This window comes from Chlamydomonas reinhardtii, chromosome 10 (assembly GCF_000002595.2).
Source record: "Chlamydomonas reinhardtii strain CC-503 cw92 mt+ chromosome 10, whole genome shotgun sequence".
Classification (NCBI taxonomy): Eukaryota; Viridiplantae; Chlorophyta; class Chlorophyceae; order Chlamydomonadales; family Chlamydomonadaceae; genus Chlamydomonas; species Chlamydomonas reinhardtii.
In genome coordinates, this window is record NC_057013.1 from 2,827,379 (window position 1) to 2,849,494 (window position 22,116).

The 22,116-nt window shown below is 64.4% G+C and overlaps 4 protein-coding genes across 5 annotated transcripts; 3 read left to right on the forward strand and 1 right to left on the reverse strand.

Moving 5' to 3' along the window:
• Nucleotides 1-346: 346 nt before the first annotated feature.
• CHLRE_10g439550v5 (uncharacterized protein) lies at nucleotides 347-4,387 on the forward strand. Of its 2 annotated transcripts, none has more exons than XM_043066773.1 (7): nucleotides 347-910; nucleotides 1,223-1,336; nucleotides 1,645-1,850; nucleotides 2,121-2,210; nucleotides 2,508-2,755; nucleotides 3,076-3,164; nucleotides 3,446-4,387. In XM_043066773.1, the coding sequence occupies exons 1-7, from the start codon at nucleotides 533-535 to the stop codon at nucleotides 3,680-3,682; spliced, it is 1,362 nt and encodes a 453-aa protein (XP_042920170.1). In that variant the 5' UTR covers nucleotides 347-532; the 3' UTR covers nucleotides 3,683-4,387. The 2 variants fall into 2 exon arrangements, with proteins under 2 accessions (XP_042920170.1, XP_001690549.2); XM_001690497.2 differs by having other exon boundaries at nucleotides 1,741-1,850.
• A 3-nt stretch (nucleotides 4,388-4,390) lies between these two features.
• CHLRE_10g439600v5 (uncharacterized protein) lies at nucleotides 4,391-10,856 on the reverse strand. Its single transcript, XM_043066774.1, has 13 exons — nucleotides 10,657-10,856; nucleotides 10,277-10,558; nucleotides 9,801-9,989; nucleotides 9,462-9,552; nucleotides 9,027-9,145; nucleotides 8,624-8,784; nucleotides 8,345-8,450; nucleotides 7,797-7,971; nucleotides 7,144-7,516; nucleotides 6,639-6,814; nucleotides 5,942-6,377; nucleotides 5,483-5,579; nucleotides 4,391-5,075 (listed from the first exon to the last, which is right to left on the reverse strand). Exons 1-13 carry the CDS (start codon nucleotides 10,819-10,821, stop codon nucleotides 4,797-4,799), a joined length of 2,649 nt encoding a protein of 882 aa, XP_042920171.1. The 5' UTR covers nucleotides 10,822-10,856; the 3' UTR covers nucleotides 4,391-4,796.
• A 100-nt stretch (nucleotides 10,857-10,956) lies between these two features.
• Nucleotides 10,957-16,698, forward strand: CHLRE_10g439650v5 (uncharacterized protein). The gene is made up of 10 exons (XM_001690496.3): nucleotides 10,957-11,280; nucleotides 11,624-11,782; nucleotides 12,266-12,356; nucleotides 12,636-12,796; nucleotides 13,302-13,407; nucleotides 13,629-13,837; nucleotides 14,085-14,246; nucleotides 14,492-14,732; nucleotides 14,913-15,150; nucleotides 15,317-16,698. Exons 1-10 carry the CDS (start codon nucleotides 11,173-11,175, stop codon nucleotides 15,546-15,548), a joined length of 1,707 nt encoding a protein of 568 aa, XP_001690548.2. The 5' UTR covers nucleotides 10,957-11,172; the 3' UTR covers nucleotides 15,549-16,698.
• Nucleotides 16,699-16,786: 88 nt separating this feature from the next.
• On the forward strand, nucleotides 16,787-22,022 carry CHLRE_10g439700v5 (uncharacterized protein). The gene is made up of 9 exons (XM_001690495.2): nucleotides 16,787-17,194; nucleotides 17,278-17,346; nucleotides 17,412-17,504; nucleotides 17,878-18,131; nucleotides 18,271-18,412; nucleotides 18,724-18,848; nucleotides 19,096-19,297; nucleotides 19,506-19,625; nucleotides 19,776-22,022. The coding sequence occupies exons 1-9, from the start codon at nucleotides 17,131-17,133 to the stop codon at nucleotides 20,099-20,101; spliced, it is 1,395 nt and encodes a 464-aa protein (XP_001690547.1). The 5' UTR covers nucleotides 16,787-17,130; the 3' UTR covers nucleotides 20,102-22,022.
• The last annotated feature ends 94 nt before the right edge of the window (nucleotides 22,023-22,116 follow it).

The following is a 22,116-nucleotide window of genomic DNA, read 5'->3' on the forward strand; positions in this document are numbered from 1 at the left end:
ATCCTCTTGCTTCCGTTCTTACTCCAGACCTGTTGCTAAATTGTCCTCCGGGGATGACGCTGCTGAGCATGTGACAGTGTGCGTGCGTGCGTGCAGGGGTGCGTCCGTGCGTGTGTTCCCTTCCATGGCTTCATCCACCCTTTCCAGTTCCAAGGATTCCTATCACCAAGCATGCCCCCACACCTTACACATCATGCTGTCGACTACACTCATGCAGGCGGTTCTCCCGGACGAGACTCCCAGCGCCCAGCAGTCGGCCGTACGGCTGCAAGCATGGTGCACCATACATCCCATGCATGCCAGTGCATCAGCCCTCCGTTCAGGCGTTCAGCTGCATTAAGAGGTCGCCGTGGCTCGTTCTCGTGACACAAAGCAAACACATATAGTTATAACAGGTTTTCATAACACCAAAGCGCGTGTAGCTGAAAGAAACTCGCGGGCTGTCTGTCTCGCGCCCAGCAAAGCTTGTGCGCAGTATGGCGCGTTGAATTCCTCACCCTGTGAATATATTGCTGCAAGATAGTGAAGCAGAATGGACTCGCTAGACGCTGCGCAGCTACGTGCAGTTTTGGATGATGCTCAGGCTAGCCTCGCGGCCGCACTGGGACGCATTGAGGCCTTTCGGATACGCGAGAAGCAGGTCATGAATGAGCTATCCCAGCTCAGAGCGCAAGTGCATGGCGGGGCATCAGCAGGTCCACCCACACCAAGTGCGAGGCAGGCCCCGCTGAGTGCGCAGCCCGCTGGTGCGGGGCAATCTAAGCATGCGGAGGAGAAGCAGTCCACGCAACAGGAGGCTGCTCCTCCGAAGGGGGCCCAACCGGCATGGACCAGCCCTGGCGCTCAACCAGTCTACGTGACCAACATCGGTGGAGACTACCCGATTCACATCATCAGCGGATCAAAAAAGGTATAAATTGGAGGCGCGGGGCTTCAAGGGGGCGAGTTCAGCGGTCACCGCGCTGGCGGGGTTGAAGCTGCACGCACCCGGCGTCCTACCAGCAGCTTGCCCAGCGGGGCATGCCCTTGCTCTCCTGTCGCCACCCTCCCCGCTGCTGCCAGCTGCCCGCATAACCAACTGCTAGCGAAGGAGCGCTTGTACATGCAGCGCGGCCCACTGTGCCAGGCCTGCGCGGCAATCGTGCTGCCCACCGCTACCTGCAACCATGCAACGCACCGCCTGCAACTGTGCGGCACCACGCGCCCTCCCCCTTCCCTGTAGGTGCCGGGCAGCCTGGTGGTGACGCCCGAGTACGTGGACTTTGTGGAAGTGAAGGCGCGTGTGCGGCTGGAGGAGTTCGTGGGCATCAGCACTGTCAAGACGGACACGCCGAAGGTAGGGCGGCAGATGGCCAGCGCAGGAGAGCGGAGCGAACGGATCGGGTTCACCGGGCTTCACGGTCCTCTCGCCTACACGTCGTGCTAGAGGGTTTCCAGCTCAAGGATTCCTAGGCGCGCGACGGACGCGCGGGGTAAATCCAAAGCGGGCAGCTCGCAGATACCACACGGGATACAATGGGTTGCATCGCACGGTTGCATCGCTAGGGGCTTCAAATAAGCCGCAATTGCCTCATCGGCGTCCGCTGCGCCCCCGGTCGTGCGCCCCCGCCCGCCGCCCCGCCCCGCCGCGCCCCTGCGACGCAGGCACGGGGTGGCGGCGGTCTGTTCGCGTGTTGCCTAGCGCCGCCCGCTGACGTGTCGGGTGCTGCTGCTGCCGCTGCTGCCGCTTCTGGTTGCAAGGACTTTGACGAGGACGCCGCCGCCGGCGACCAGGCCATGGGCGTGTGGCAGATCCTGTGGAGCAAGGGCGGCGTGCCGCAGCGGCAGGCCTTCGAGGCGTCCGTAGCAACGTACGTGTACTCAGGGTGCATTTAGGGGTGGTGCTCGTGATGGGGGGGGGTCCAGGGGCCGGCGGTGGGGGGCTGGCGGCAGGCGGGGCTGGGATGGGGCGGGGGCTCACGATGCAAGGGGGGCGGGGTAAGGGGCGTCGGCAAGGAGGGAATGGGCTGCGGGGACCTGCCGCACTGCCAGCGTATGCGGCGCAGTGCTCCGCGGTCCCACCCCACCACAACTTCTTTATCATGATTGTGACACCACCCCACTGCGTCACACGCCCACAGACGGGAGGCGCTCCACCGGTGCACACAGCGCTGGCTGGGGCAGGTGGACGACGGGGGGACCAAGCAGAAGAACGTGGCGGTGGAGGGCACGTGAGTATTGCAGGCGACAGCTGTGGCTCCAGGGTCCGGGTTACGAGAGGGACTCGGGGCGGGGCGGGGCGGGGCGGGACCCACGCCGCGCTATGTCGGCAGGAATCCGAATGGACCACTCACAGCGCCGACCCCCCCCCCCCCACCACACACACACACACACGCGCGCTCAGACAATTGGCATTCACATCGCGACTTCCTTGTGCTCCTGGTGCTCTCAAACACATCACGGCTTGAATTGGCGGGCGGGCGCGCTTTTTGTGTTCCTTTCGCTAACACGAATGTGTGTTGTTGCAGGGAGCTGGAGATCGCGGTGCCTCGCAACCTGATGGTCGGTGACGCCACCCTGACTCTGGTGGGCGACGCCAGTGCCATTCTGACCGAGGGCCACGCGCGCGCGCTGGCCAGTGCCATCCCGCCGCTGGAGCGCATGAAGGAGTGGACGCTGTCCTACTCCACCACCAAGCACGGCACCAGCCTGCAGACGCTGTATCGCAAGGCAGTGCCGGGCATGGCCACCATCCTGCTGATCAGGGACTTCGGCGGTGCGCTGCTGGGCGGGGGGGAGGGGTTGTAGACACCGACCCAAACTGAACCAAACCCAATAGGGGTTGGTCGATGCCAGCCCAAACTAAACCGCACCCAATGGGGAAAGGTGCCTGGGGAGGAAAGGAGTGTTGTTGATGAAAGGGGCGCAAGGCTGCCCGTTCCAGGCCCCTAGGAGCTGAAAGCAGTGCACGGGGGATTCGGACAGGCCCACGCGTCTACATCGCCACGCGCCTTTCCACCCGTGCTGTGTCTGGCCACAACCAACTTACCGCCACCACATACCGCTCACCTGCCGCTGTGCCTCCTCCTTCAACAGGCTACACGTTCGGCTGCTACACGCCCGACAGCTGGCGCGTGTCGCCGCGCTACTACGGCTCCGGCGAGACCTTCGTGTTCCAACTGGAGGTGCGTGCGTGTGTCGGGGAGCGGGGAGTGGGTGTGGAGGTACAATGAAGAATGCGCGTGCGGCCCCGCCGATGCAGCCTTGTGCGCATGTATGTAAGGGCGGTTGGCAACCTTTGCGGTTTGAGGAGTCAGTCGGTTGTCAGTCAGGATATGGTAGCATGAGCTCATTCTCGTTCCACTCCTGCAAACTGCTCCCCTCCCCTCACACTCACAGCCCTACTCATATGCCCAACTCCAACGACCCTTCCCCTTGTGTTTTCCGTGTCCTTCCATGCCCCCAGCCCTACCGGGTGGCCTACCCCTGGCGCTCCATGTCTAAGGAGAAGAACGACTACTTCCAGTACGGCACGCCGGAGTGCCTGGCGGTGGGCGGGCTGGGCCACTTCGCCATCTGGGTGGACGCGGACCTGATGCAGGGCAGCAGCGGCACGTGCGGCACCTTCGGCAGCCCCTGCCTGGCGCACAGCGAGGACTTCAAGGTGCATGTGGTGGAGATGTGGCAGGCCACGCAGGGGTAGACGCGATGGCGGGGTTGCAAAGATGGTTGGAAAGCGGTACAGGATATACTGAAGACCGCAGACGCAATGGGGAGGAGGAGCACTGCAGGATGAGGAAGAGGAGGATGTAGGAACTAGCAAGCCTGGTAGTTGCTGAGCAGGATTTGGCGAGGAGGAGGAGGAGCAGTGGGGGCTTGGGTGTGGGAGGGCCGCCAGCAGGAGGCGGGGGCGGGCAGGGGATGCGGCGATTGGACAGCGTACAAAGAAGGCTTGCCTAACGGAAGGCTCAAGCAGGGCCAAGCGAGGAGGCCAGAGGTTGGGCGCGCACGACTGATGCTGTGGCAGATGTTTGGGCACAGGTCAAGGACCCCAAGGAGAAGAGTCGATGCAAATGAATGTCGTGTCGGTGTGCGCGTGCGCGCTGTGCTGCGTGTGTGTGGCCTTACCCGGGCGAGTTGTAGGCTTGTAGTAGGGAGAGGGCTGCCGACTGGAGCTCCTCAGGTCGTATCTAAGCGCAACTAGCTGTGACGCTGTGTAGTGTGTACTCGTATGTGACTCCCAAAGGAATGCCGCGCCTAGACTTGGAAGTGCAAGGGATACATGCTTTTCCGGCATGAAAAGAAGTACGGTATGCCACGTGCATATGTGTGGACATTTGAAACCGAATGGGTCTGATAAGCGGTCGTGAGAATTGAAGTGCGGGGCCTTGTGTAACATGCAGGCCGCCACCTCCCCCTGCCCGTTGGCCGTTGTGCCCCTATCACTCGCTTCAATCGAGCTCAGGACACACATCGCCGTTACGGGGCAGGAGAAAGCCGTGTCTGCGGCCGCGCCAGTCCACCAGCAACACCCACGCCGCGTCACCCCAGCTCCCAAGCAGCCCCCACCGCCATGGTCTACGGTATCTTGTCATGCCCAGATCAGGGCTGCACCAGGCCCCCGGCTTGGGCCCCCCGTCCTGCATTGCAGCGCCACAGCACACAGCCCATGCAGCACCGGCCCACGCCGGCTGCTGCCTCTTGCCTCCTCCAGCTCTAGCTACACCTACAGCTCTAGCCACGCCATCGCGACTTCCAGTAAAAACCCTAGCCATGCAAACGCAGTCAATCGCAGCAACACACGCCTGCCGCCGCCCTCACTGCCCCTTCTTGCCCTCCGCTCGGAGGTCCGTGAACTCAGCGGGCGAGTTAGGCGCCGCCGCTGCCGCCGCCGTCGCACCCCGCCGCGTCAGCTCCGTATAGCGGCCCGGCCCCGGCGTCCCACTGCCGGCGCGGCTGCTGCTGTTGCTGCTGCTGTTGGGGGCGCCGTCTACCGCGTACGCCGCTGCGCGGCCCTCGCCCACCGCAGCCGCGCCCTGGCCCTCCTGGATGCTGTGCAGGATCTGCTGCACCGACTCGGTGGTTTTCCGTAGCACCTGCAGAAGAGGGTTACATTCATGATTAGTTAAGGAAGTGGTGGAGGGTAGACGGGGGTTTACATTGATGAATGTTCGGGGGGGGGGGCAGACAGACACGCACGTGCATGCACGCACGGGCCAAACACTGGACACATGCATTTGAGCGAGCTTGCTAGGGCATTGATGATCCCGGCAGCCGGAGCCTCGCAGTGCTGCCACCGGCACGAATCAGTGGGGAGCCAGCGCCTTGCATGCCGCGGCTCCGCCGTCGCTGCCATCAGCGGCCGTGCCGTATGCTCTGGACACACTGGCCCGGATGCCCCCAGTGCCCAGGGGCTAATTGCGCCTCTGGCCCTCAGGGCGCCGCACGACGGCCCTCATGCAGGTCGTCCCCAGCCGCACTCGCACTCGCACTCGCAACTCACCGACTTGCAGGCGGGCACCACCTTGTGGCTAAGGCTGATGGCGCCGGGCAGTGCGCCGCGCGCCAACTCCCGCTCCACATCCAGCTCCACATACAGGCTGTGTGTGTGGTGGGAGTGTGTGTGGTGGTATGTGTGGGGTTAGTTTCATCAATCCCAGCTGAACTAAGACTGGGTGGAGGCGGGAGGGGGTTGCCGACTCGGGGGGAGGGGGTTGCCGACGTCCAGTGGGACAGCAGGGGGGGAGGGCGGTGTTGTACTTGTTGTGAGGTCAGCGGACATGACGGAGCCGTGCCAAGGCATGAGAGCGAACCATTAGCAAACAACGTAACATGAGCCCCCCCCGCCGGCTTGCTCTTGTTCTCCATTCCCGCGAACACAGCTCAAACAAGCCCACCCCATCCCACCTCACCCCTTCCCTCCCCTTCCCCACCCCCCTCTCCACCGCCGCCGCCTCCCCACCTGCGCAGGAACAGCACCAGCACGCCCACCACCAGCAGCAGCAGCGGGTTGAACAGCAGCGCCATCGCCTCGTTCCAGCCCAGCGCCAGCATGGCCACAATCGCCCACAGCGGCGGCAGGCGGTTGTTGGCGAGGCGGTTGGCCTGCTGCGCGCTCAGCGCCTGCTGCACCGCCACATTGCTGTACGACATGAACTCCCGCCAAGAGGTACGGACGTCGTGCGGCGCCAGCAGCACGCGTGACTCGTCCGACACGCCGGGCCAGGCGGCGGCGGAGAGCAGGTCCAGGGCGGCGCCGGCGGCGCCGTGGGAGGAGGCGGCGGCGGCGGCGGGGGCGGCGGCGGAGGAGGAGGCGGCGCCGTCGGCGGGGGCGGGGGCCGAGGCGGCGTCGGAGGAGGTGCGCGCCAGCTGTAGCACTGCCGCCTCAATGACGTCACCTGTTGGATTGTTTGGAGCAGGAGGTGGTGTGAAAGGGGTGGGTGGTTAGGGTGTGAATCTGGCGCCGAGCCTCCTTACTCCCGGCGGTGCGTGCCTTGCTGCGTGCCACTCGGCCCCCTCCCCAGGAGTCCCAAGCCCATAACAGCAGTCCACTCGCCGTCATACATTGCATCGCTGCTCACCCCCATTGCAGTGGGTTCGGTTTATTTTGGGCTAGCATCTACAAACCCCCCCGCCCCGCTCACCCCCGTCCCGCTCACCCTGCTCGCCCTGCTGCGCCTTGCCGCCCTCCCCGGGCGGCGGGCGGATGACTGCCAGCTGCGCCAGCACGTTGGCCGCGGCCAGACGGGCGGCGGCGGCGATGGCGGGCACGTCGTCACGTGCGCCCCACATGCGGGGGGCCCGCGACTCGTCCTGGGAGAACACCTCCTGGAACCTGTGTGCACAGGAGGCCGGGGAGCAGGTCACGCAATGGTAGTGCTGAGGTGTGAAGCGCCGGGCGCCCCCGGGGCGGGCGCAGGGTGCAGCGCGCGGGTACCGCGCACGGCAGTAAGACATGCGCACCCAGGTCGGGGTCCACCCTCCAGCCCCAGCTATTTTCCTCATACCGCCAACCCCCACCCGGCCCCCCTAGTTTCGCCTAATGTGGTTTAATTTGGGCTGGTATCTACAGGCCCCCTCCACCCGCCCCCTTCCCTCTACCTACCCCCCTCCACCCACCCCCTTCCACCCACCCCCCTCCGCCCGCTCCCCCCCTCCGCCCACCTGTCCTTCATGCGGCTGAGGCGTGTCAGCGCCGCCTCCCGCACATGCCCCTCCATGGAGGCCCGCGCCCGCGCCCGCAGCCCCTCACTCAGCGCCTCCGCCTCCGCCGCCCCCAGCCCGTAGCCCGCCAGCCCCGCCAGCAGCTGCTTGTCGGCCGCCGCCGCCGCCTCGCGGCACACGCCGTACAGCTTGGGCCACATGCCCGGCCCGCACACCTCCAGCAGCGCGATGACGGGCGCGCTGAGCAGGCTGCGCAGCTGCTTCTCGGCGCGGGCCACGGCGGCGGCCACGTGCTCGGAGCGCACCTTGCCGATGTGGCTGTCCAGCGCCGCCTCCAGCGCGGCCGCCTCCGCGGCGCCGTCCCAGGGCGTGCCTGCGGCGTGCGGTACGGCGTGGCGTGTGCGTTGGCAGTGGGCACTCGGGTGGGTGCAGCTGTCGGGCGGGTGGCTACAGTTGGCTGTTCAGTGTGTGGCTGCGCCGCGCCCGCCCAAGACCCACGCCTGGCAACGCAGCCGGCAGCATGCATACCAGTCGGGTTCGCATGTTCCGCAGCGCCTCACCACTCCCACTCCCAGCTCACGTGTATCGCTGCTGGTGGCCCCTCCTTTCCCCCTCCCGAGCTCTCCGTCCCAACCCCTTTCGGCCTCCCTCACCCTGGATGTGCAGGTGCTTTTTGAACGCCATCCCGAACTCCTTCACCGCCGCCGCCCGGCACGCCGCCGCCGCCGCCACGAAGCCGCCGCCGCTGCTGGCGGCGCCCTCGGGCAGCAGCGCCAGCTTGAGCTCCTTCTCAAAGCCCGTCAACACCGCCGCCGTCTGGGCCGCAACCTGCCGTGGCACAGAGCGCACGCCGCCAAAGAGTAGGTCAGACACTACGCTCTACTGTCTCACGGCTCTACCCTCCTCAGCCCGTGCTGCCAGCATGGCCGCGCACATTAACGTGCAACGCCATCGGGAACCCCAGCAACCGGCATGCTCATGCCCGCCCAACCCACTTGCCCCAGCACCCGCCCAGTTACACCCCGCACTGCCCCAATCGCCCCGACCCCTCTCATGCGACCGTTCCCTTGGGCTCGCGCACCCATTCCCGGCTCGGGGGCACACACCCATCTGCCCTGCCCACACCGCCCTCCTCCCCACCCCTGCCTCCTCCCTACACCGCCCTCCTCCCCACCCCTGCCTCCTCCCTCCTGCTCCCCACCTGTGCCTGGTACAGGGGCTGCACCGCCGCCAGTAGCCGCTTGCTGAGCTCCTGGAACTTGTCCTCGCGCACGTGCGAGTCAAAGTACAGGGCCTCGGCCTCGTAGCTGTGGGGGCGTGCAGGTGCAGGGGTGGGTTGCCACACTTCCGAAGCAGAACTAGAGCAGTAGTTAGGGAGCGAATGGACCGACAGCCGTGTGCGGGCGGGTGAGGTCGGAACCGCCGGTTCCCTAGCGCCCCCTGCCTTCCCGCGCCCGCCCGCCCGCCCGCCCGCTCTCACCCCTTGACGCAGCTGTCCATGAGGCCGGCCACCTGCGCGCCGAAGCCCTCCACGGCGCCCAGCCCCGCCGCCTCCTGCAGCCCCGCCCAGGCCTGGTCTCCGGTGAAGGCCCGCAGCTGGTCCTCCAGGATCTCCTGGCAGCGGATGTTGGCCACCATCACCTGCAGGGAGGTGGAGGGAGAGGGAGAGGGAAGGAAGACGGGGCGTGCATAATTTGTGTGGGAGGGAAGCAGCAGGAGCGCTGCGTAGTAGCAGCAGTTGGTGGGTTGGATGGTATCCCCTCCGCTTCACAGCGCGACGCTTTGCCCAGCACCTGCCCTGCCCCCCCCCCACCGCACCGCCCACCAACGCAGCCGTGCAAACACACGCGGGGGCACCGCCTCGGGGGCACACCCACACCCACCTTGTGTGCGGGCAGGTTGAGGTCCTTCTGCGAGCGGATGACGTCCCAGATGTTGTGGATGCTCAGCGCGAAGGCGTCGCCCGGCAGCTTCTCATCGCCGCGGACCAGCGTGTCCTCAGCTGCGGAAGGCGACGACAAGGCAGGCGACAGCAGACAGCCGACGTGGCAGAGCGTGTGATGCCGGATTGCCGTCCTGCACCCGCACCACCCCGTGCCGTGCCGTGCCGTGCCGCGCCGCGCGCGGGGCAGGCTACTTGCCCCGTGTTTTCCCATGGGAATCCCCATGTCGCTATCACTCTAGAACGCGCCTCAGCCCTGCTACACCGCCGGCCTACCCGGGGGGCGGCGCCCAGCCCCCTCCCCCCACCCTGCCCTTCGCCCCGCACCAGTGCACAGCCCAGCAGCCGCCGCCACCCCCGCCACCGCCTCGCTCACCATCCGGCGCGAACCTGCGGCGCAGGTGCACCGCGTCCGCCTGGAAGTCCTCGTAGCGCTCCTCAAAGTGCGACAAAGCCGCGTACTGGACCTGCGGACGTGTGCCGGGCGGCGCCGGCAGGGCAGTGAAACACGGCACAGGCGCAGTGGCGTGCTGAGCGGTGTGATGATGTGAAGGGCTGCGCACAATACTCCGTCATAGCCTCCTGACACGGCCCGACTCCTGCTGCACTCCTCCCCACCAAGCGCGACAGCTGCCAAGCCGCGCGCCCTTCCCTTCATCCTCGCAGGTGCCTCCCCCGCCCGCCCGCCTGCCGGCGCCTGCCGTCACCCCCACACCTCGAAAAAATCAGTCATCTTGGACCCGGAGTAGGCTGCGGGCTTGGCGATGGAGTCCCACATGCGGTCCAGGTCAGCTTCCAGAACCTCCGTAAGTTTGGCCAGCGGCGTCTTGGTCTTGTCGCGGATCACAAACAGCAGCACGGTCTTCTTGCGGTCGGGCTCGGGCGCAAACAGCTTCAGGTTCACCTGTGCATAAGGAATGTTTCGTTGCGGTGGTGCAGCGCGGCAGGAAGGCATGAGGGCAGGGAGTTTAGGGGGCTATCTGCGAACGGAAGGGCGGTTCACGGTTGGTCTGCCGAATGATGGTCGTGGTATACACATGCGCCGCCAGCACGCAGTTGGCACGCCCGGCACCCGCCGCCGCCAGAGCGACGGCCTACCCGGCGCGCCCGCCCTTCACCGTTTATGATTGTGGTACTGCGTCCTTAGGGCCCCCCTCCCCCACCTAATGGCCTGGGCCACCGGCGCCGCACCTGGAAGATGGTCTTCAGCAGCGGCTTGCCGGAGCCGTGCTCGCGGCCGATGTCGTGACACCAAATGTTCACCAGCAGCACGTCCGCCACAGCCAGCGCGAACAGCGCGCTCTGACGCTCAAAGTTGGTGTCGTCCTCGCCGCGCTCGCGGCCGTCGCTGCCCTCCAGGTCCATCACCAGCACGGTGGTGTCCGCCACCTTGGGGGACTTTGACATCCAAATACCCTTGGTAGTCTGCCCGCGCCCCTCCATCGCGTCCATCATCTTGAAATCGGTGCCGAACTGTGCAATGAAGATTGCAATGTCATACACAGTCAGGCACGCACAGACCGGGGCCAGCTGCTGACCCGCGCAAATTTCAGTCGCTCGACAGTACGCACCACGTAGTTGAGCAGCGTGCTCTTGCCAGAGCTCTGGGGTCCCATAATCGCGACGACCGCATAGTTTGTGCGGCACTGCGCAAGCTCGTTCTTGTCGACGAACGACTGAACGCCAGCTGACTCAAACTCGCCTTCGCCATTGATCACTTGCACTATGGCTGACATTTTATGGGATTACCAGGCCGTGGAAGGCGCCCGGCACTGAATAAATGCGCTGGGCAAGCCGGACAAGTCAAGGAAGGAATTGCCCCCATTCCGGGTCCGGTTTTCTCCGATGAAGCTCGCTGTCCTGGACGACCCCTGAATCAGTTTCACAAGTAGTGACATATCCTTATGTATTTACCCAAACGCCGCAACGCAGTGTCCAAACCGCTGCAACATTCGATCACTTGCTTTATGTTGACGCTTGATGTTGACACGCTGAGGTAGACCGGCAAAGCTGTGGAAATGGCCGACCTGCCGGTATCCCGGAGCTATAGTGGGCAAGGAAGTTTGGGACCTCGCCCGAGCACGGGTATGCAGCTCAAGTCGCAAGTGTCTGGTGCAGGCGCTGCCCCGCAGCGGCAAACGGATGTGCTGTATATGTCGGAGCTCCTGTCCTACAGCCTCGACCGGCTGCGGAAGGTGTGCGACGGAACCTCCAGCGGCAACCGCCCAGTGCCTCCACCGCTAGGGCATGGGTGCCAGGCTGGCACTGCTCACTCGTTCCATTGCCACCCTTTTCTGGGGGCAGTCTACATTAGTTCTCACTTCCCGGGGGCAGTCTGTTGTCACAGCTCATGCAATGGGTGCTCAGACCAGGCTCATCCATGGTCACTGGGCCAGGGGTTCGGACCAGCATCCGTCCGCACCATTTCCCCCGGGCCCCCTCCAACACCTCTCTCCCCATGCACACACCATCGTCTGGGCGCGATGTCATTTTGTTGTTCAACACACGCCATCCCTCCTTCACTCGCCCACTCGCCAGGAGCCGGAGGTGCTCAAGTCCGAGAAGGAGCAGCTGGAGCGCGGGCTGCAGACCACGGCGGTGTCGCAGTACGGCGCCTTCCTGGACGCAGCAGGCTGCCTCACCTCCATCAGCAACGAGCTGGCGGCCGTGTGCGAGCACCTGGACTCACTGCTGCAGGTGTGTGGGCGAGGCCGGGGGCAGGAGGGGTGGCAGGGGCAGGGCAGAGGAGGCTGGGTAGGCAGGCAGGCAGGCAGGCAGGAGGGGGCTTGTTCGCCATTCCCAGCTGAAAGCTGGAGACACGAGGATGCAGGGCAAGGGATGTACAGGAGAAGTACTGGGCATTGCGTGGGAGGCAGGAGGAGGAGGAGGAGGAGGAGGGCAACCGGGGTCGCGTCAGAGACGTGCGGGCGATGCGCAGTGGGAGGATGGCATTAGGCCAACAAGTGCTAGGGCTGGGGGCCCGGGGAGCTGAGTATTCCAGGCGTGTGGTTCTGCAGTTCCCACGACATACTGGGGGTAAGTAAGCGGCAGAGGTAGGTTTTGAAATACTCGCACTTTCGGGGCAGGGCCGCCGCGAGGTACGAGGCCCGAGCACGGCTGTTGGCTCGTTAGTTGCCTGCAAGCTCCTAACGGTCGGGCCCCTGCCTGCCCCACGCACAGGCCACACCCGAGCTGGCATCCGCCTGCGAGTCATTCGCCACCAACGCGGCGGCGGTGCAGGAGCAGTACTCGCACAATAAGCAGCTGGCATGTGAGTCGGTGGCGGATACGCCGGGGATGGGCGGGGCCCAGGGGCAGGGACGGAAGCTGGCTGGGCCGGAAGCCGACACAGGCACTCGGGGCCCTACCGTGCCGCTGTCTGCACACTACGCAAGCCCCCACCTCCGAACCCCCAACCTCCACACGCCCTACCGCCACCCCCTGTGCCCTGCGCAACGCCGCGCCATTCCAGCATCGCCGGCCTCCTGAGCACTCGTGCCTGAAAGCCCCCTCACCGCTCTCACCCCGCCGCCGCCCCACCGCCCCGCAGCCAACCAGTCGGCCCTGATGGAGTTGCTGGAGGTGCCCCAGCTGATGGACACGTGTGTGCGCAACGGTGTGTACGACGAGGCTCTGGACCTGCAGGCCTTCGTCAGCCGCGTGGGGTTGCTGCACCCGGACGTGCCCGTGGTCAAGCTGCTGCTGCGACAGGTGCGGGCGCCTGAGGGCGGAGCGGGGCAGGGTGCCCGAGGGCGGGGCGGGGCGGGGAGGCTGGGGGTGGGTTGTAAATACCAGCCCAAAGTAAACCAAACCAAGCCAAGCGGTGGGATGGGGCGGCTAGGGGGGGAATTGATTGCTGCGGTGGCGAGAGGGCCGATGGTGGCTGCTACTGCCTGGTGGTGGAGGGAGTGGGGCGGGCCGGGCCGGGCGGCAGAGAGCATGTGACAGTGGCAAGGACGGCCGCAAGCGCCGACAGGATGCGTGCGTGTGAGAATGTGGCGCATGAATCGCTGCTCAGGGGCGGCGCGGCTGTCGGGGAATGGAGTGGAAGCAATGTGCGAGCCAGGCAACAAGCATACCCTCACCGGCCGCATCAGTGTATACGATTGAGATGGCTCTTATTAAGCCTCCTCCGCATACATGTGTGTGTGTGTTAAAAACGAAACGAAAGCCCGCCCACGCCGTGTGTGTGTGTGCCCCACACGCGCGCTTGCAGGTTGCTGACGTGGGCAACAGCATGCTGCAGCAGCTGCTGGGGCGGCTGCGCACCAACATCCAGCTGCCCGAGTGCCTGCGCGTTATGGGGTACCTGCGCCGCATTGGTAAGGGTTGGGAAGGGAGGTTCAGCCATCTGTGAAATGCGGGGCAAATAAGTTCGGCGCGGGGGGGGGGCGGGGCGACGGCGGTGGGGTATGCAGGATGAATGAGCAACTGGGTTGGAAGCTGAAGCTCATGAGTATGGATTGCCGAAGTTCAGTACGGACACACCCACACGCTGACACGTGGCACGCACGCCCATTCGACCGCCCCCCCCCCCGCGCAGGCGCCTTCTCCGAGGCCGAGCTGCGGCTCCAGTTCCTGCAGTGCCGTGACGAGTGGATTGGCGGCCTGCTGGCGGACCTGGACGACAGCGACAGCTACGAGTTCGTGAAGCACCTCACGGACGTGCACCGCCTGCACCTGTTCGACGCGGTCATGCAGTACCGCGCCATCTTCTTCGACACCGCGCCCAGCGGCGCGGCGGGCGGCGTGGTGCGCGGAGGCGTGGGGGGCGGGAGGGCGGGAGGGGGAGGCCAGGTGGGCGGGCGGGCGCGGCGGAGGGTTGGGCAACATACTGTACATGCGGAGGGCCGCATTGCAGGAAGGTCTGCTGGTTGAAGAGCAGAGCAGATGGGGATATCGCGTGATGTGATGCAGGAGTGAACTTCAAGCACGTCTTTTTCTTGCCCCCCATCATAAATCATGCACGGCACCCCCCGTGCCCTGTCCCCCGCCCCAGGACGGCGCCGGCGCCGCGGCGCTGACTCCCAACCTGCGCGAGACGTCCATGCTGTACAGCTGGGTGCAGCACCGCCTGGGCCTGTACCTGGAGCAGCTGCGGAAGCACCTGCCGCACATCACCGAGGGAGGCAACCTGGCCTCCGTCATCGAGCACTGCATGGTGCGCACGCGTCCGTCATCATGGGCACACGTGTGTTGCTCTGATGCTGAATCCATGCCAGCGATGCAACGGTAATCACATGTGAAGAGGCGTAGGGTTGCGTGCTACCGCAGCCGGCACGGCACCTGCCCGCCACGCCGCGGTGGGCAGATGCGCATGGGGCCCGCCCCGTCTCGCCTCGCTGTCCCACGCCCCTCGCATTATGCCCCTGCCTGGGCCACCCTCCCTGTCTGTCGCCCCCGCAGTACTGCGGCTCCTCCTTGTCGCGTGTGGGTCTGGACTTCCAGGCGCTCCTGCTGCCGCTGTTCGAGGCGTGCGGCCTGCAGCTGTTCGCGGCGCACCTGTCCAACGCCGTGGATGGATTCAACCTGCGCCTGGAGTCGCACAAGTGGGTGCCGCTGCCGGCGCCCATGATGGGGCGCGGCCGGGCGGCGGCAGCGGCGCCGCAGCAGGCCTCGCCGTCGGCGCCAGCGGCAGGGGGAGAAGGTGAGCGCAGCGGGTAGGGGCGTGCGGCCTAAACGAGAACGGGTTGGGTGGCGGATGGAATACGGGGCGCGATCGGCAGGACCGGCTGCCTGTGGTGTGGACTCTTCAATCGGTCAGGGCACTGCAGCGGATTCACCCCAGCCCCGTCTGACACCGCTGGCTGTCGTTGATGGCGCACAGGGCAACCAAGCGGCGAGCCAGGCGTGGTGGACGGCGAGGCGGCCGGCAGCGCGGCCGCACCCGCCGCGACCACCTCCACCTCTGGTGCCGCCGCGCCTGCGCCTGGCGAGGATGAGTCGGGTCCGCCGTACACGATCATGGAGCACCTACCGCTGGCCGTGTACGTGAACGGCGTGCTCACGGCGCTCAACGAACTGCGGCACTGCGCCATGCTGTCAGTCAGCAAGCCGCTGGCGGGGTGAGCAGGGACGAGGGGCTGGGCAGCTGGGTAGCAGGGTAGCTTGGCGCCTGCCTTGTGTGCACAACCCCCTGTGCGCGCGTAAATGCCCCCGAGCACGCGGTACCCCATGCCGCACCACGCCGCCCATCCCCGGCTCACACCAACAAGACCAACACCTACGCAGGCTGCTGCAAACGGCTCTGGAGCACGCGGCGGGCAGCCTGGTGCACTACCGGCACACGCACGCGCTGGGCAGCAGCGAGCTGGCGCTGTTCAAGGGCTGCGTGCGCTGCATGCTGGACGTGGTGCTGCCCTACCTCACAGCCGCCTTCGCGCGCGTGTTCGCGGCGGGCGCCGGCAAGGTGGACGCCGGCGCTAGCGCGGGCCTGCTGCGCCAGCTGCTGGCGGAGATGTGAGAGCGCGGGAGTGTGTTGCCCGCCCGCGCCCGCGGGAGTGCGTGTGTGTGTGTGTGAGCGCTAACGGATGGAGGGATGCGGTGTGGGGTTGGAGTTAGTTCGGGGCTACGGGTAGCGAGGTGGATGTGCAGCGGCCGCCCGTGGCCGCGCTGGCGCGCATGGCGGTGGCTGCGGGCAGGTGGTGGTGCCAATGGCAGCCATGTGGCGGGAGGCAGGGGCCATGGGTGGGCGGCTGGGTCCTGAGCTGGATGCAGCCCACTGGTGGCGGTGCAGGCAGTGGAGCTTGATAATTGAGCTATCGAGTGCTGTGATGCAAAGGTGTGTCGGTGCATGAAGAGACCATGAGCTGGTTTCCTGCCCCCGGGGGGCGGCAGCGCCCAATCACAGTGACAGACAGTTGGCATCACGGCATGCGGCATCCAGCAAGGACGCGCGGTGCCTGCTGTTTAAGATGTGCATCTGATGGCACGCGGGCAGACCAGCCTATGGGCAATGGTAGGCTGGGGGTTACGACTGGTAGCATTGTAGCACTGTAGCAGAAGGCAGGGGCGGAGCGGGGGGGGGGGGGGAGCGCGCATGTGCAGCAGGCCACGGGGTATTAAGTATTTGGGGTTTTTGGTGGACGCGCTTGATCAGGGGGGGACTGCGCAAGTGCGCATGATGTTCGGTATGTGACACAGCTTTGTTGAATTGTTGGGGATCCCGGCTCGCGCTACGCTTCCCTTTCCATGATGCGCTGGACATTTGTCGGACCGCAACCAACTTTCGTAGCCAGGCGGAGGACACGGGGACCGTAGTAGGCACGGCGTAAGGCCGGAAGGCATATTTCAGAGGAACCCGGGAACTTTGCGTGTGACCAGGCGTGCAAGCCGCGAAGGCCGCGAAGGAAGGACCAGAAAGACTTTGGCATCTGCCGGGTCGCACCGCTTGTCTCAGGCTTGTAGGGACCTCGAGGCACGTCTTATCGTTTGTAGTCGATTTCTTCATCCAGCAATTTATGGTCGCTATAGTGTTCCAGGTATTGCACTTAAAACCAGGGCTGTCCGGTGTCGTCCAGCTTCTGCAAAGCTTGTGAAGACGAGCATTTTATTCCATGCAGTGTAGCCCGTATGATGAACAGACATGCGTGTGGCAACTCGCGAAACACACCGAGAGGTGGTTTGCAGTTAGCAGGACCGGTGGAGCGGCAGCGCCTCCCCGCACCAATCAATATCGCAGACAGCATGTGTTACGATCTATGCTATCCAGCAAGAAACTCAGGGCATCGGTATGAGCAAGGTGTGTCGGAGCCCGACGAGTCGCAGCCTGCGCTTCGGCGAGCCTCCCTGTTTACTGCGCACCCTGTTTGGTTTGTATTTTGCAAGCTCACTGGCTGGCCATAGCCAGCCATCTGTTGCGAGTCTCCAGGTTGGAAGGGCTGCAATGGGGTCCCGGGTGGTAGGACCTGAGACCTCCGCTGCTCTTATTCGTGAAATTCAGACCTGGACGTCAGCATAGTCAATAAGAGCTTCGTGCTTAAACACATACAGTCACAGCCTTGCCCGCGTTCTTTGCTTGTTCGGACCGTCGAGTGAAGTTTAAGATGCTCTCGGGCCACGGCCCGCAGACCCAATGGGTGCCTGTGGGAGTTCCCTACGTGCCAAATGGTAAGCGAAAATAAACAAAGCGAGGCAGTCGATGCGACCAAAGTCAAGTCGACGACCGAATTTACGCATTGCCTCTGTTGCAGGCATGATTGCGCCTGGGATGATGGCTCCGGGTATGGTGTTTGGTCCTGCCTATGGCTACGCATCGCCAGGTGAGGGTCGTAGGTTTGCTTAGCAATCTGCGGGCATTCGCCCAACGCAAAGTTGCTGCCTGCAGGCCCCATCTCAACTATGACAACAGCAGATGGGCTTCGGGGTGCATATGCTTTCGGAGGAATGCCGACGGCTGTGCAGGGAGCGGATGAGGCGGGTGAGTGACCTAAATTTTATACCACAGTCTGAAATTGCAGTTTTGACGCAAGGGCTGAGCCCAAGGCCCCTTATTTACTGCATAGTACATTAAACCCGCGCGGGTTCGGGCTTTCGCGGGGGTCCGTGTGTGCGGGCAGCGTGCCACGAGGGCACTAAACCACCGACACTTCCGCAGCCCGGTCACGCTCCGACATGCTTCCCTTGTTGTGTATCCACCCCCACCCAAGGGATAAGAAGCTGTGAAAGTGTTTGCGCTGCGTGGTCGGACGACTGCTGCACGCTCCAGGCTGACAAAGCCCACCCGTTTCGTGCCCTTCCTCGGCCAATGTAACTCTCACTCACGTCCTGTCCCCAACCCCCACGGACTGCAGCTGCGCTGGCGGAGAGGCTTAATGAGCTGCAGCTTGGGGCTCGGGGCCGGGGCCCCGTCCACGGGCCGGGCGGCTTTACGCGCGGCGGATTGGCGGGTCCCTCTGGCATGCCCGGCCCCGGCCTGCAAAGTCAGTTCTACTACACGCCGGGGCCGCCGATGCAGATGCAGCCGCAGCAGCAGCAACAGCCGCAGCAGCAGCCGCAGCAGTTACAACAACAACAACAGCATATGGGGCGAGGGCGCCAGGGCCGGGTGAGAGGTCATGCTCGTGTGGGCGTGTAGGGACGCTGCTGTCAGCCTGGCCCTCGTGTTCTTTCGTGGTTTGTTGCACGCACCCTCGCTTGCACCATGATGTCGCTGCCCTGCATCATGCTGTCACGTCCTCTTGCAGGGCGGCCGTGGCGGCATGCCGCAGCAGCACAGCGGCCGGGGGCCGGGCCAGCAGGCGCAGAAGAAGAAGCGGCCACAGAAGGGCCTGGAGGAGAACATCAGGCGGACCGTGTACATCAGCTATGTGGACTGCAGCCTGACGGGTGAGGCAGGCGGTGGCGGGGCGGTGGATGAAGGCTGGAGGCGGTGGCGATGACGGGGAGGAGTGACGGGGACCTGGAGACGAACCGACATCGTGAGGCGCTTGGGATTATGCCGAGGGACAAAGGTCCGGACAGCTGGGTTTGGAGTCATGGGCCTCTTGTGACAGCGCCCGATGGCCCGCCTATCTTAAGGAGGGGTACCGTATGGGTATGTCGGGGCGTTCCGCATCGCCGGTCCACGTGTGTCCGCAACGAACGCTGCTGTCCTTACCCTGTCCTTGCTTGTTACCTGTACATGTGCACTTGAGCAGAGGAAAACCTTGCGGCGTTCTTCTCCGACTGCGGGAGAATCCTGGACTGCCGCATCTGCGGCGACCCTAACAGCGCCATGCGCTTCGCATTCATTGAGTTCATGGACGTGGAGTGCGCGGCCAAGGTGGGGCGTGGGCCAGGCGGGGGGCAAGTGTTACCGTCGATACACTTCCGGGACCCGGCATGGGCAGACACTGACGCATGCTGCTGCCACCGGACGGGTGCGCTCGGCGGCCAGGTGGAGCACCGCACGCTGTGCCAAGTTACCTTCCTGCCCCGCCTCTCCCAATCGACCACCGCCTCTGCCCTCCTGTCCTCTCCTCCTGCCCTCACCGCTCCGTTCTCCCATTCTCTCCCCACGCACCGTCCAGGCGCTGGAGAAGACGGGCAGCGTGCTGGGTAACTCGCCGCTGCGGGTGCTGCCCTCCAAGACCGCCATCATGCCTGTGAACCAGGAGCTCATGCCGCGCAGTGCCGACGAGGTGGAGCGCTGCAGCCGCACCGTGTACGCGGCCAACATCGACAAGAAGGTGGACAAGAACGACGTCAAGGCCTTCTTCGAGTCGCTCTGCGGTGAGGAGTGCTCTCCCTTGGGGGCGCAGGCTCTGCTGCGTGGGAGGGGCTGCGGGCGGCTGCGTCACGAGCACGTGCTGATCTGCATGCTGAGCTCGGCTGCATGGGCATGTGGGTCAGGTCGTTAGGATGGTGCCAACATCAATGGAGCGTCCTAGCTCATGACTCACACGTGCGTCCTGCTTTTCCTTGGGTGTCGGGCCCACAGGCAAGGTGTCGCGCATCCGGCTGCTGGGGGACTACGCCCACTCGACGCGCATTGCGTTCGTGGAGTTCCACCACGCGGAGGGCGCCCTGGCCGCACTCAACTGCAGCGGCGCGCTACTCGGTGAGCAGAGAGCCGGCACCGATTTGCGCGAGGCGATCAGGCTCGGCGCATCGCGTAGCCATTCACACTGATTACACTATTTACACACGCTATCACTGGTAGCTGGGCATGACTCCTCTGCCCTCCCCCTACCTACCTAACGCATTGCAGGGTCTCTGCCCATCCGCGTGTCGCCTTCCAAGACGCCTGTGCGGGTGGACGGCAGCAACAAGGACAGTGACGGCATGTCCTCCTCGGCGCAGAGTGTGCAGTCCATGCCCACCTCGCGGCCCTCCGGCGCAGGCAGCTTCGTTGCCGGCACGGCGCCGCCGCAGCAGGTGCCCGTGCCCGGTGCCACCGCCTCGTCGGAGTCCGCGGAGCTGGGCGCACACGAGGCGGAGGAGGAGGAGGACCTGGTGCAGGAGCAGGCGCAGCCGCCGGCGCAGCAGCAGGAGCGGGAGGCGTTGGAGGAGCAGCCGCCGGCGCAGCAGGAGTAGGCGCGCGCGGCAGGGCAATGTAGTTGGCAGTTGCGGGAGGTGAGCAGCACCAGGAAGTTTTCGGCGTGCAGGCAGCCACGCCTGAGAGCGACTCCGCGCCCCGTCGTGCGGCATTGCACGCGGGGCTGTCTCATCACATCCTTATGAGGTGTCCCCACCGGCAGGGGTAGGAGTAGCGCACATGCGTTTGAGGCCACCGTACGGAAGGAAATACGTCATTCTTTGCCCTCCGCACCGAAGTGGAGCATTTTGGCTTCCGTTATTTTGTTTGCTGGCCGCGCTGGGACACGGCATCCCGCTTGCTTCGGTGGCTGGCTCTCTCTCTTGAGGCTGGCGGTGCAGTGCAGGTGCATGCGGTGCAGTGGTCGAGTGTTATCGGGCCTTGTCAGCCTGTGTGGGGCTTGAGCACGAGCCGCACGTGCGGCGGTCAGATGACTGCTTGAGACGCAAAGGCGTGCTGTTGGGGCGAACAGGCGCGCAGTTGGTGTGCGGTGTGCACGGCGCGTGCTGATGCCATAGCGATGTGCTGACGGTTGCGGAAGGTATTGGTATAATGCGAAGGCATTTGTCCCTTAAGTGTGTGTTTGTGTGCGTGAACAAAGCAAGTATGCCGTAAAAATAGCCACGGCGGGATCGCCTATGCCCGCAGCCGTTCACATCACACAGACACCCTTGCACACAGGCGCAGGTACAGTCGCACGTGAAACACAATTAACAGCTACCCGCACGTGCGTGTGCGCAGGTTCAGTGATGTCGCCCGGGAAGCGGCCGCGACACGTGACACGGGGCGCATCCCATTCGCTTTGCTGTGTGAAGGTTTGGGTGGTGTGTGCAGCGAGCTGCAAAGGTGTTGAAGTAGCAAGGAGTTAAAAGGACTTCAAACGATGCACGCAAAGACTGTACGTTTAGTTTTGACGCAGTTTGTGGTAAGGTATCGCGACCAACGGAGCAAACCGGCGCCTGACCAGAAATGGTTGTGCGGCTATGGAGTGGGACCTGGGTAGCACTTGACGCAGGATATGCAGGAACGACGGTGTGGGGGACACGCAAAAGTGCAGGCGCAGGAGCTACGCGGTATGTGTGACGGCCATGAATGCACCGCTGATAATGGTGTGAGGAGTGAACGGCGCTATGGCACAGCAGCTTATGGCAGGTTAGGGGTAGGGTAGAGCCAGGAGTGTCTCTGTCAAGTGCGATGTGCGTGCAATGTCTTGCCATGCCGTGTAGCAAGGTATATTGGTGGGTGGTGATGGCAGCGTGTGCTTTGGGAGCAGGCCACTGTTAGTCATACACGCGGGTTCTGTGCAACACGAGCCCATTTCTTCGGTCCTACGCCGGCCTGAGTGGTCGCGTGTTTGCGGCGTAACCCCAACACTTGATTGTGTCGTGTGGGCGCGCTGTGTGGCGTTGAGCTGCGGATGGCACATCGTGGGCGTTCGGCGCTCTCGCGTGGCTGTGCGTAGGTCGGGGTCCCGTAGGCTTTAACTCTTTAAGGCTATGGTTTGGCCATCGGATGGGTCCTGTGCAATGCGTGTAACATGTCTGGTCCCAAGATTTCAATACAACTAGCGTACGGTATCGCACGCGGACGGGGAGTCGGGGTGATGCCACTGGAGCTGCGCACCCGCAGCCATTCGAGTGTCAGTGAAGGCTGCCAAGTCTCCGTATTTGACACAAATGTGCATGGGATTGGGTTCAATATGTAGCAAGCCCTACTTTGTATCGACACAAAGGTGTGCGGGACTGTTGCTGCATGCACCGATGCACGTTGCTACAGTGCCCTCCACGGGTGCGACACGCCCCCACGGCATTAGGGCCATTCGTGGCTCTCGCCTACGCCGCGTCCCCACACGCCGAAGCAATGTGCTGAGTTTGCGCCTAGAACAGACGGCCACTCAGGACGTTGTAAGAGGGCTAGCGCTAAGACAGGATCAACCTACCCAGCTGCCTATGTGCCCTGACCTGCATGACGAGATAAGAGTGACAGCAGTTCCTCGGCCCCCACTCATAAATCA

Excerpts from the sequence above, each read along its gene's own strand:
- CHLRE_10g439550v5 (XM_043066773.1), top strand. The coding sequence starts at position 533 with ATGGACTCGCTAGACGCTGCGCAGCTACGTGCAGTTTTGGATGATGCT. Across the intron at positions 2,211-2,507 it reads AACGTGGCGGTGGAGGGCAC|GGAGCTGGAGATCGCGGTGC; the intron begins GTGAGTATTGCA and ends GTGTTGTTGCAG. Across the intron at positions 2,756-3,075 it reads GCTGATCAGGGACTTCGGCG|GCTACACGTTCGGCTGCTAC; the intron begins GTGCGCTGCTGG and ends CTCCTTCAACAG.
- CHLRE_10g439600v5 (XM_043066774.1), bottom strand. The coding sequence starts at position 10,821 with ATGTCAGCCATAGTGCAAGTGATCAATGGCGAAGGCGAGTTTGAGTCA. Across the intron at positions 9,990-10,276 it reads TGCTGAAGACCATCTTCCAG|GTGAACCTGAAGCTGTTTGC; the intron begins GTGCGGCGCCGG and ends CCTTATGCACAG. Across the intron at positions 5,076-5,482 it reads TGGTGCCCGCCTGCAAGTCG|GTGCTACGGAAAACCACCGA; the intron begins GTGAGTTGCGAG and ends CCTCTTCTGCAG.
- CHLRE_10g439650v5 (XM_001690496.3), top strand. The coding sequence starts at position 11,173 with ATGCAGCTCAAGTCGCAAGTGTCTGGTGCAGGCGCTGCCCCGCAGCGG. Across the intron at positions 13,408-13,628 it reads GGGGTACCTGCGCCGCATTG|GCGCCTTCTCCGAGGCCGAG; the intron begins GTAAGGGTTGGG and ends CCCCCCGCGCAG. Across the intron at positions 14,247-14,491 it reads CCGTCATCGAGCACTGCATG|TACTGCGGCTCCTCCTTGTC; the intron begins GTGCGCACGCGT and ends TCGCCCCCGCAG.
- CHLRE_10g439700v5 (XM_001690495.2), top strand. The coding sequence starts at position 17,131 with ATGCTCTCGGGCCACGGCCCGCAGACCCAATGGGTGCCTGTGGGAGTT. Across the intron at positions 17,195-17,277 it reads AGTTCCCTACGTGCCAAATG|GCATGATTGCGCCTGGGATG; the intron begins GTAAGCGAAAAT and ends CCTCTGTTGCAG. Across the intron at positions 19,298-19,505 it reads CTTCTTCGAGTCGCTCTGCG|GCAAGGTGTCGCGCATCCGG; the intron begins GTGAGGAGTGCT and ends TCGGGCCCACAG.